The 12,878-nt window shown below is 44.8% G+C and overlaps 1 protein-coding gene and 1 long non-coding RNA gene across 2 annotated transcripts in view; one reads left to right on the forward strand and one right to left on the reverse strand.

Moving 5' to 3' along the window:
- Positions 1–6,698, reverse strand: part of LOC132378923 (uncharacterized) — a 53,960-nt gene extending 47,262 nt beyond the window's left edge. The window contains exon 1 of the long non-coding RNA XR_009507224.1: positions 6,584–6,698. This is a non-coding gene — a long non-coding RNA (uncharacterized LOC132378923). The remainder of the gene's footprint in view (positions 1–6,583) is intronic.
- pdlim1 (PDZ and LIM domain 1 (elfin)) overlaps positions 1–12,878 on the forward strand; it is a 92,338-nt gene that overhangs the window by 45,580 nt on the left and 33,880 nt on the right. Inside the window, exon 3 of the mRNA XM_059946264.1 lies at positions 5,183–5,267. Within this exon, the coding sequence (XP_059802247.1) occupies positions 5,183–5,267 (85 nt within the window). The remainder of the gene's footprint in view (positions 1–5,182; positions 5,268–12,878) is intronic.

Genomic DNA, 12,878 nt, shown 5'->3' on the forward strand with positions numbered 1-12,878 from the left:
GAGAGGTGTTACAGTAAGCTGGAGCAACCAATGCCTGTTTGTCCACTGACAACCAATCTCAGGCTGGCTTTCACTGTTTGGTTGAAGTTCCTAACAATGTCTCGAATGATCTTGGGTAAAACATTTGAATAGTCGACTTTGGGATGCGATGTTATGGTTTATAGAATAAATGTTTATTTCATGTTCCGGCTTTGTTCTACCTCCTAGCTTCGGGTCTTATCAACATCTATAGGTGAACAAACGCAACAGTGACAATATTAAACCAATGCTGATGCCAATAGCTAAAAACTTATTAATCTGCAGCTTGAATAAACCCAGAAAATGTACTTTTGTATTCGTATTATTTAGAGAATTCCAAAAATTCCTCATCCTCTGGCTGAAAAAGAAATTCTTCTCAATTCAGTACTGAATGGCTCACTATTTCGAGACTGACCTCTGATTCCAGATGCCCAACCGTGGGAAACATGCCTGATCCATCGATTCAAGCACTATTTTAAAAAATGTTTCAGTGAGGTCATCTCCTATGCTTCTACACTTAACACAAGAAAATCTGCAGATACTGGAAATCCAAAGCAGCGCACACAAAATGAAGGAGGAACTCAGCAGGCCGGGCAGCATCTATGGAAAAGAGTTAACAGTCAACGTTTCAGTCTCTGCCTGAAACATTAATTGTTTACAGACCCAATCTGATGAATCTGTTCTCGTCTGACAAACCCACAGGTCCAGGAATCAGCTTGGTGAACTTTTGGCATACTTTATATCATGATATATCTTGGGATACAAACTTGTTCACCATATTACAGACGTGACCTCATCGGGGATGGAGCAAGGTATCGCTTGCAGTGTGAGGAAAAGATGAGTGTTTGATTCATTGTTGCCTGAATGTCCTTAGGTGCAGCTAGTCAAACTGCTGCCTCATGGCTCCAGTGATCCATATTTCACCCTAACATCTGGTGCCTTCTATGTGGAGTTTGGATGTTCTCCTTGTGACTATGTGTCGGAAAATGTAGAAGAGGCTTGACCTAATATCAGAGCAGCAGAGATGATTTAGCAGAAAACGGTATTTTACCAACGAACTGCAAAATAACAAGTAGCGAATGGCCACAATACAAGAGAGAACAGGTACCTAACACAGCAAGGCAACAAGGTAACTGAAGGCGAGGAGCAACTGTTTGAGACTGGCTGGTTCGATGATGAACAAAGGGCTGTGGGTGAGACCTGTGTTTAAATAGGCTTAAGGTGCTGAGTTGGAAATGAGTGGCAGGTGGCACCTGTTAGCTGAGTGGAGACTGGGAGGTGCCTGCCTATGCAGGCCTGACAGCTTCGGTGTTCCCCACGTGCTAAAGATATGAGTTGGTGGGTTAATTAGCCAGCATAGACTTCATCCACTGTGTTGGTAACTGCTGGAATATGGCAGAAGTTTCATATAGTTAGGGAAGAATAAAATAGTTAATTGAGGATTAGTGTCAGTGATTGATATGGATTCAGTAGGCTGAAGGGCCTATTTCTGCACTTTATGACAGAGTGTTAACTTGGGTTGGGAACCCTCTACTTTTCTGGTAGCAGCAACACTGGGTAAAGTGAATAATGTACTCACTCATATCTATTTTTAAACTACAAGTTGCAAGTTTGAAGAGCAAATACAGCTCAGTTTGATGTTTATAACATGACCGCTTTCCTGCCAGCTCTTGGCTTTAGAATCTGAGAGTCAGGGAATAACTTTATAGTAACTTCTTTTCCCACGGAACAGCCTTGATTATGGCCCTAGTATAATTACTATCCAAAAATACAGAACCTGCTGGCTCGAAGAGCACTTCTGTCTGTGACTAAGGCTGAGGATTGTGTCCAGCCCAGACCACAGACCTTCCCTCCTCTCCTATCATTTCCCTTTGCAGTAAATTGGTTCTGCTTACAGTGTTACACTATTAATCTAATCACAGACCAGAACACTGAAGTGGAGAAAGTTTCTTGTGTTCGTGTTTCGTGATTTCCTCCAATTCTAAGTTCAAAGAAACAATCGTGTTTAATTGTAGTAGAATGAATGCATCCAGATTCCAGATACAATATCTCTGCAGATGTCTGAGACACATATGTACAGCTAGGGTGCCTTTTGCATGGTACTGTTGTAACTTTATCTATTGCACTCTAAAACAATTCTCATGACATATGGTTGTGACGATAAACCTGATTCTGATATGGGTCTGTATTGTGGACTGCGAGCGGGAAGGGGGCAGGGGGAAGAGAATCATGGTTGGGAAAAAGGAAGGAGTGGGAAACATAAGAGAGACATTCTGAAATGATCAATAAGCCAACTGTTTAGAATCAAACGTACTTGCCTGGTGTCTCAGGGCTGGGTGTGTCTGCACCTGGACTATTGTCCCACCTCACCGCTCCTTCTCTGCTACCCATCTCACACCCCTCCCGCAACACTCCTTCCTTGCCATTCTCAACATCCTTTGCTCCAGCTAGATTTGCAAACCCACTCTCCACTCCACGTTGACGAATACAATACTGTGCAGGCACCCTCCCTATAAATATGTGCCCAAAACTTTTGCACAGAACTGTATATGACTGTAAGTATTATATAGATTTTTATTGCTTTCTACCTTGTTTCTTTGTGTCTGCTTCCTCGTTTGTGTGTCATAGACAAGAAGATTTCCCTGTAACCAGTCAATGTTTGGCGTCTTATGTTAACGCGTTTTATTAATGATAGTTGTCTGATAACTCCGTGGCTTTTCTTTGCAGAATGTTGTGGGAACTTTTGTACTCTCGTTGTTGCTGTCAAATTTCTGGAGTGTTTCTGCACTTTAGAGGCCAATATTGTGATTAATCTAACATGCATATTTCATGAATTTATTTAAGCTAGAAATTTGTAACAAAGATCACTTGATCCTCGTCCCAAAGGTTCAACTGCAAGCCAAGTCTCGTGGCTGAATATGGTGGAATTTCCTTTGCTTTATTAACCGTGACCCAGCTGCAGGTCTTTGTGAGTGTCTCTCAAGGAGATGTACATTTAATGTTTGTTCATGCTGGCAAAGGCCGTCCATTTTCAATTATGTTAATTTATGTGGTTTAATGAACTTGGCTTTACTGCTAATGTCTGCTGCTGCTTTGGCTGAGGCTTCATAGATGGCTGATACAAGTGAAAAGCTCAGTTTAATATACACAGACGTAACTGAGAGTGTACGGATTGAATCTGGATGAGAAAGGAACAGTGGGGAGAAATGAATCCTGCTTTCTTTGAAGTGCATGCATACTGTTGGGAATTGTTGGCATGTTAAGGAGATGAAGCCATTTAGATAACTGTAAATGAGGCAGTCCCACAGGCAAAGTGGGATGGGTTTGGCCTCTTAAAGTCTGCACCATCGAGCACAAGATTGCTCTAATCAATCTTTGACAATTCCCGGTGTTTGGCACTGGAGCATTTCAAAAGTGACATGGGGATAAACCAGTTGACCTGAGGGTCAGCAGTTTAACACTGATAGTGGAGATGTCCAAGTGAAGGAAAGTAGTTGTTGTTGAACTGGGTGACGTGGGACTTCAGGGTTCTGTACCTCCTGTCTGATGGTATTCATGAGAAATTGGCGTGTTGGAGATGGTGGGGAATTTTAGTGATAGATGTTGCCTGCTTGAGGCAGTGCCTTCTGCAGATACCACTGATGACAGGGGGAGATCTGCTTGTGATGTACTGGGCAGAGTCCACTACTTTCTGTAGCTTCTAACAGTCCTGTGCATTGGAAGTGCAGTTCCAGACCATGGCGTAGCCTGTCAGGATACTTTCAACAGTGCATCTACAGTGTTCAGTTATGAGCTGAACCCTCCATAATTTCCTAAGAAAATAGGTACATTGGCAGCACACATGAAATGTTAGAGGAGCCCAGCAAGCCAGGCAGCATCTATGGAAAAAAGTACAGTCGATGTTTCAGGCTGAGACCCTTTGGCGGGACTAATAACATCAGAGGACTGATTTCAGGACTGAATATATTAGCACAAATTTCTTCTGATTGCATTTTTGTGCTGGGCCAGGACAGGTCATTCAAGATGTTAACGCCCACGAATCTAGAGCCGCTGACTTTCTCCCCTGCGGATTCTCCAGTACAGACTGGCACATATTTGTCCTCCTTTCCCTTCCTGAAATGAAAACAGCTCTTTAGTTTTGCTGACATTGAGCAAGAAGTTGTTGCGGTATCACTCGGCCAGGTTTTCTCTCTCACTCTGGTATGCTGACTCATCGCAACCTGCGAAACGTCCAACAACGGTGGTGGTGATGGCGAATTTGTAAACGGCATTAGAGCTCTACTTAGCCTTACAGTCACGCGTGTATAGAGTAGAGCAGGGAGAAAAGCACACAGCCTTGAGATTTGTTAGAAATATGAGGCATATTACTGCTCTTGTGAAAGATGTGTTTTAATTAAAGCAATCCAATACAAGAATTGTAAGAGTAAATTGTGTCTGGTAAATTCAGTACAGCTCTGAGGTGAGTTGTGTTGTTGTCATGGGGTGGTGACTAATGAAGCCCTCACTGCCAAAACCATCTCTGTGAATTTGTCTTTCTGGACTTCCCTGCCATTCCTGGACCTTCTCTGCTTAATGCATAGAGCTTCTTCCCTTTTTGCCACACCTAAGCTGCCAGTGGTAACTCCTGATGAAAGATTTTGAAGAAGGCCAGTCCCGATGAAGGGTCTCGGCCCAAAATGTCGACTGTTTGCTCTTTTCCATAGATGCTGCCTGGCCTGCTGAGTTCCTCCAGCACTTTGCTAGCATCTGCAGATTTTCTCTTGTCACTGGAGACTCAGTTCATTTCAAAAAACTGACATCAAATAAAGCCTTGTTCAGTACCATCTTTAAGTTAAATTCCTATTGGAAGGTAATCTAAGTCTTGTGGTCCTTTGGACTATAAATGTAAATCTAACTAATGCAAAACCTGGTGGACAGATGTGCATCATTCTCTTTGAGTATTCTTTTGGAGTTCAGTCTTAAGATCTAAGTTTCATGTTATAGTAATTTCTAACAGTGACAATACATCCTTAATTTGGTTAAAAAAAAATCCCACGTTGCTGTGTTATTCAAGGGTCATGTTTAGCATCCTTTTGGAAGAGAGTTCTTAAGCTTGGAGCTGTGTGAATTTGAATTGTGAATTAAAGTCAATTAATATTCATGCACCTTTTTTTTCCTTTTAAAGGTCTGAGTCGAAAATTTGGTCACCTCTAACTAATGAGAATGGAAAGTCGCATCCGTATCGGATGAACTTGGCATCTGATCATCAGGTAAAAGCCACTGACCTCCAGCCCATGATCCCTGACCCCTGAGTCGACGGTCTTTAACCTTCCCAGGATGCCTAAGCCTTTACATTTCTCAAGTAATAAGTAATTTGTGTGCAATGTTTTCCTCTTCAAGCCATGATTGAGCCTTACTTAAAACACACACACACTCGGTATCTTTTTTTACATAAAACTGAAAATTGTATACCTTGAACATCTAGCAAATATTTCCTATTATATTCCAGCCAGATTTCTGTAACACAGTGTGTGACTGAGGCATAGAACCACCAGATCCCTGCTATGGTCTGTGTTGAGCTTGCTGATTGCTGTAGACCTTGTTAGTCTGGGCATGGGCAATAGGGTGCCAGGCCAGACCTGCTGGCAATGCATGTAACGTGGAATGGACCCACTGCAAAACCAGGATATTGACAACAGGCGACAAGAGAATTGGGGTTAATTGTGACTTATGGTACTTGTAAGGCTCACCTTTATTCTGGCTATAATCAAGACTGGCTATTTCTGGTTCTCCCTCAGTCTCTCTATTGCTCATAGCTTTCTTGTCAACTATCCATCGGTCGTCACTTCTAGCTGGGACAAAACACATTCTACTCCCCTCAATCCCATATCAGCCACCCTATCCCCTGTAAACCAACATTATTCCCAGACTTACATTCAGCTCCCTCTTTCTCCAACTCATGAAAATCTTTGTCTTGTGAATTAATTATCCCACAGAATTAAGGAACAAATTCCTTATCTGATCAACGTGAGTATGGAAGGGAAAATCTCTGTGAGTGAGTCTCTCTAATTGCTCAAATACACTTTATTTTTTTACACAACTGAGCCAAGAGAAATGTGTGATATGTTTAATTTGCTGTCCACTTCATTCTGTAATACATCTCAAAGTTCAAAATAAATTTATGATTAAAGTACATGTATGTCACCATATAGAACCCTGTATTTTCTTGCTGGCTTACTCAATAAAGTAATAAAATAATAACCATAACAGAATCAATGAAAGACACACTAACATGGGGATTCAACCAGTGCGCAAAAGCCTCCTTTCAGTTAATTGATGCGGCCAAATCTATTTCTTCATAACATTTCAAAGGCTTTGGAATTAACAAAATTATGTCATTGTTTTTGATCTTTGTTCATTTTCTTTAAACCACATTCTAGAATTGTCCTATTGAGAGACACACTTTGAAATATGGAGTCATTCAGTACATAATAGGCCCTTTGGCTGCCTTGCCTCTGCCCGCATTTTTGCCCATCAACAGTAGCCGTGTTTCTGCACAGTTGGATCTTATCTTTTCATGTCCTACCTGTCCGTCTAGATGCCTCTTGTATCTTCTAATTGCATTAGTTTATTTTGGTTGCAAGTACAGTAAAAGTTTGTCTTGTATAATGTTCATACAGATCAAATCACTGCACAGTGCATTGAGCTAAAACAAAGTAAATCAGTAACGATGCAGAATAAAGTGTAACAGCTACAGAGCAAGTGCAGTATAGGTAAACAATTAAGTGCAAGATCAGAGCGAGGTAGATTGTAAGGTCAAGAGTCCATGTTGTTATTGAAGACATCCGTTCAAGAATCTGATAAAGTGGGTAGACACTGTCCTTGAGTGTCCTGATAGCGTGCTTTCTATTGTGCCTCCATAAAAACTGGGCTTAATAATAATCGAATCTGATTGCATCACATCTTCTGGCAGATACAAACTGCTCTCTGCGTAAAATGTATTTAACTCTTGCATTCCCTCCACCTCACATAAAGCTATGCCCTCATCCTTGTAATACCCCTACCACATGAACAAGAGTTTGATCCTGTTTCATCTGTACATCGATCATATCACCCTACAGCCTCCTCCACACCACTGCACGTGGACTTGTCCAATTTTTGTGACATTTGATAGTGTTTTGAAGCTCTCCAAATTTCTACCCCTCTGCATTTAAAATGTTACTTATTATATTTACATATTTCATAATGTGAGTGATTTTTTTTCCCCCAAGATGTTTTGAATGTCATTAATAATAAAAAATGATGTTCAATGGTATGTAAAATGGTATCAGCAAATAATGTGTTATGCTTTCAATAAGGTGCCTTTTATTGATGGTGGAACACTGTCCTGTCAGTTTATTTCAGTTACTCAGACGGGGTTGGAAGAGTTGCATAATGAAATTGAAGAGAAATGAAAAATCAATACATTTTCTTCAGCTGGACCATAGCAAAATTAATGTAGATGGCAAACAAATTTTCTCTGAAGTGTTCTGGTCTACCCTCTAAATCATTCTGCATTAGTTTAAGGAGAGGGGGAGAGAGAGAAAATGAAAGAATATGAATGAATGTATGTTGGATTTAGTTCCAGGGATTTCAGCTGGAAATAGACGATAAACTATTGTAAGATAAATATACAAATAGTCAGGGAAAGGAGAGTCAAAGTCCAATGTGAAGGAGTAGGCTCTGTGATTATTAGCACAATGGAGAATGACTTGCGGAACAATAGGAAAAGTGCCGGGAAAATAAAGTAATAGGGGTCCCTACACTGACCCTTGTGGAACACCACTAGTCACTGGCAGCCAACCAGAGAAGGCCCCCTTTATTTCCTCTCTTTGCCTCCTGCCAATCAGCCAAGCTTCTATCCAGCTAATATCATTGGCTCTTGTTAAGCAGCTTCACGTGTGGCACCTTATCAAAGACCTTTTGAAAATTCTATTAAACAACACATTCTCCAAGGCGGGTTCCTACGGCCATGGACACCCCCTCAGAGACTCCGGCCTTGAATTTCCAGTCGGACCTCCTCGTGCTGCCATCTCCCCCCCTCCCCCCACCAGCACGCTGGATCCCAGCCTTGACCTCCGAGCTGGACCTCCACGCACTGCCGTCTCCCCTTCCCCCACCACCACACTGCCATCTGATCCTCCCGAGCCTGAGGTTCAAACACTGGTTCCCGGGCCCTCGGGGGCTTCAGCTTCCTCTCACCCCCACCCCTTCCCCGCTGACTCCACCAGCCTCCCACCCCCCTCGGACCAGAGCTGTCAGCCCTGCCGGGTCTTCACCATCCCCTCCGACCTTCCTCTCTCTGAGGCTGAGCGCTCTGTCCTTAGTAAGGGCCTCACCTTTGTCCCCCTTCGCCCTCACCTCAGTGAGTTCCGCGTGTGCCAGGACGTGGAGCTCTTCTTCCGCCGGCTCCGTCTTCGAGCCCACTTCTTCGGTAGGGACTCTCCCACCCCCACCGATGACCCGTTCTACCATCTCCAACCCACCTCTTCCTCATGGACTCCCCGCCCAGGACTTCTACCCCCCCGGATCTGTTCATCTCTAATTGCCGTCGGGACATTAACCGTCTCGACTTCACTACCCCTTGCTCCAATTCCAACCTTACCCTCTCCGAACGTTCTGCTCTCCATTCCCTCCGCAACAATCCATCAAACCCGCTGATAAGATACTGTTATCGTCTGGCGCACCGACCTGTACATAGCGGAGGCACGACGACAACTCGCTGACACCTCCTCTTATCTACCCCTGGACAATGCCCCACTAGGGAGCACCCCCAGTCCATTGTCTCCCAAACCATTTCCGATCTCATCAGCTCAGGAGATCTCCCATCCACGGCCACTAAACTTATAGTTCCCACACCCCGCACTTCCCGTTTCTACCTCTTACCTAAGATTCACAAACCTGCCTGTCCAGGCAGACCCATTGTCTCTGCTTGCTCCAGCCCCACCGAACTCATTTCTGCCTATCTCGACTCTGTTTTAGCTCCCCTTGTTCAATCCCTCCCCATCTATGTCCATGATACTTCCCATGCTTTACATCACGTCAAAGATTTCAAGTTCCCTGGCCTCCACCGCCTCATTTTCATCATGGACGTCCAGTCCCTATATATCTCTATCCCCCACCAGGAAGGTCTCCAAGCTCTCCGTTTCTTCCTGGATTCCAGACCCAGCCAGTCACCCTCTACCACCACTCTTCTTCGCCTCGCGGTATTAGTCCTCACCCTTAACAATTTTTCCTTTGGCTCCTCCCACTTCCTCCAAACTAAAGGTGTAGCCATGGGCACCTGCATGGGTCCTAGCTACGCCTGCCTTTTTGTCGGCCACGTGGAGCAATCTATGTTCTAAGCCTACATTGGTATCTGTCCTCCTCTCTTCTTGTGTTATATCAACGACTGCATCGGCGCTGCTTCCTGCACGCATGCTGAGCTCGTCAACTTCATTAACTTCGCCTCCAACTTTCACCCCGCCCTCAAATTCACCTGGTCTATGTCCGACACCTCCCTCCCCTTTCTAGATCTTTCTGTTTCTATCTCTGGAGACAGTCTATCCACCGACGTCTACTACAAACCTACTAACTCCTACAGCTACCTAGACTATTCCTCCTCCCACCCTGTCTCCTGCAAAAATGCTATCCCTTTCTCTCAATTCCTCCATCTCCGCCGCATCTGCTCTCAGGATGAGGGCTTTCATTCTAGGACAAAGGAGATGTCTTCCTTTTTTAAAGAAAGGGGCTTTCCTTCGTCCACTATCAACTCTGCCCTCCATCGCGTCTCCCGTTTTTCACGCACCTCTGCCCTCACCCCATCCCCCCGCCAGCCCACCAGGGGTAGAGTCCCCCTGGCCCTCACTTATCACCCTACCAGTCTACAGATCCAACGTATAATCCTCCATAACTTCCGCCACCTCCTATGGGATCCCACCACCAGCCACGTCTTCCCCTCTCCCACACTCTCAGCTTTCCGCAGAGATCGCTCCCTACACGACTCCCTTGTCCATTCATCCCCCCCATCCCTCCCCACCGACCTCCCTCCGGGCACTCATCCCTGCAAACGGAAGAAGTGCTACACCTGCCCCCACACTTCTTCCCTCACCACCATCCCAGGCCCCAGACAGTCCTTTCAGGTGAGGCACCACTTCACCTGCGAGTCAACTGGGGTGATATACTGTATCCGGTGCTCCTGATGTGGCCATTTATACATTGGGGAGACCCACTGCAGACTGGGAGACCGTTTCACCGAACACCGGGGCTCGGTCCTCCAGCAGTGGCGGGATCTCCCTGTGGCCACACACTTCAATTCCACAGACCACTCCCATTCCAACATGTCTGTCCATGGCCTCCTCTACCGTCAAGATGAGGCCACACTCAGGTCGATGGAGCAATACCTTATCTCCCGCCTGGGTAGCATCCCACCTGCCGGCATGAACATCCAACTCACAGACCTCTGTTGATATCCCTGCCTCCCCCTCTTACCTCCATCCCTATCTATTATTTCAGTCTGGTTCTCTTTCTCTCTCTTTTCCCCCCTCACTATAATCTCCCCCCAGCCCTACCTTTCTTTCTCTTTCTCTTCCCATAATTCTCCACCTTCACCAGTAGCCCATTTCCCTCCAACCTATCACTTCCTAGCTCTCTACTTTATCCCTCCCCCCACTTCTTATCCCCCCCCTTGACCATCCCATGTTTCTTCACTCTTGATGAAGGGTTTCGGCCTGAAACGTCGTCACCACCTCCTCCCATAGATGCTGTCTGGCCTGCTGAGTTCTGTCAGCATTTTGTGTTTTTACTCATTCTCCTTTGTCTAATCTGCCAGCTATTTCCTCAAAGAATTCCAACAGATTTGACAGGTAAGATTTCCCCTTACCAAACCATGCTGACTTTGGCCTCTTTTAGCATGCGCCTCCGAGTACCCCAAAACCTTAATAACAGACCCCAGCACTTTCCCATTATGGGCTAACTGGCCTGTAATTTCCTTTCTTCTGCCTCCCTCCCTTCTTAAAGAGTGGAGCGACATTTGCAATATTCCAGTCCTCTGGAATCATTCCGGAGTCGAGTGATTATTGAAAGATCATTACTTATGCTGCCACAATCCCTTTTACTACCTCTTTCAGAACCCTTGGGTGTGGTCCATTTGGTCCATGTCACACTACAATGAATACAATTGGCCTGTTATGATTTACATTCACTGTAGAAACAATTTAGTAGATTTCCTTACTTTGAGATACTTGTTTCCTCCTTGAACAATATGTTGATGAAGTGCTTGCAATGCTGTTTCACAGGGCCCAACCCTTTGTGTTCTATAATGCCAGACCCTCGACTGTGGTCCTTTGCAACAGAGCCGTTTCAGTGCATTCCCTGGGTGCTTCAGATTAATTTTGCATCCAAAGAACGTACAGGTTACTAGGTTAGTTGTTTACTGCAACTAACCAGCAAGAGTAGAGGGTGTTTGGATGATTAGGAGGTTTAGGGGAGATTTGAAAGGAGAGGGAGAATAGTTACAAGGAAAGAACGTGAGGGGCAAACACGAGGAATTCTGCAGATGCTGGAAATTCAAGCAACACACTCAAAATGCTGGTGGAATGCAGCAGGCCAAGCAGCATCTATAGGCAGAAGTACTGTCGGCGTTTCGGGCCGAGACCCTTTGTCGGGACTAACTGAAAGAAAAGGTAGTAAGAGATTTGAAAGTGGGAGCGGGAGTGGGAGATCTGAAATGATAAGAGAAGACCGGAGGGGGAGGGATGAAGCTAAGAGCTGGAAAGTTGATTGGCAAAAGGGATACACGGCTGGAGAAAGGAGAGGACATTAAGGTTTTTGCTGTAGTTTGGCACATGGAGAAGATAGGGCACAAAGCCAAGCCCTTCAGCCATCATATTTGTACTGACCACCAAGTACTGAACTATCCTGATCCCATTTACTGGTACTTGGATTGTTGCCCGTCATGCCTTGGAGATTGAAATGCTCACCCAGATTCTTCTTAAATCTTGTAGGGGTGCCTAACTCTACCTTATTCTCAGACAGTGTGTTCCAAATTCCATCAATCTAGTGCAGGGGTCGGCAACCCGCGGCTCCGGAGCCGCATGCGACTCTTTGATCTCTGTGCTGCGGCTCCCCGTAGTTTGTTAGTTTTTGAAATGTAATTCGAAATTTGAAGATTATGGTGATCTTGTACAATCTAAAAACGTTGTGGAGACCCCATTTCCTGGCACATCTGAACCGGCTCACAATTAGCCACCGTTCTGGCTAAGGGAGATAGCCTACGGGGGTTTGTGAGTACGTGTCTTTTGGAGCATCCGCGCCCACGGGGACGGGTTGAGGGAGGCTTTAAATCAAGGCTGTTTAGTTCGAATAAAGTTACCTTTGACTGCAGTGTCTTTATTTTAGCGCTGCCTGTAGCGCTACACCGCTACAACGTGTTTTTTATCGCTATTAATATACATCACCACTGCCAATGCCTGACACCCGCCAGTGCGCGCTTTCTTTTAATGCTTCGATCCAAGGTAGGCTAACTATGGAGTAACCTTCAACCCAACGTCTTTTTTTCGGAGTTCAAAATGTTTTTGTTGCATGCAGAAATGTAATTTTGTTTTCTCTGCAGGAGTTCATCAATTTCATAAATGCAACACATTATAGTTTGTTTATACATAGCATAAAGGCAAAAAAAAAACTGTTGTATGCAGTGTTATTTCATTTTAAATGTCAAACGGGTTTTGTGGCTCCCAGTGTTTTCTTTTCTGTGGGAAATGGGTCCATATTGGCTCTTTCAGTGGTAAAGGTTGCCGACCCCTGATCTAGGGGAAAGATGCTGTATTTTCCTAGAGGCCTTCTAAACATTTTACCCCTTGGGT

Source organism: Hypanus sabinus, chromosome 21 (assembly GCF_030144855.1).
Source record: "Hypanus sabinus isolate sHypSab1 chromosome 21, sHypSab1.hap1, whole genome shotgun sequence".
NCBI lineage: Eukaryota > Metazoa > Chordata > Chondrichthyes > Myliobatiformes > Dasyatidae > Hypanus > Hypanus sabinus.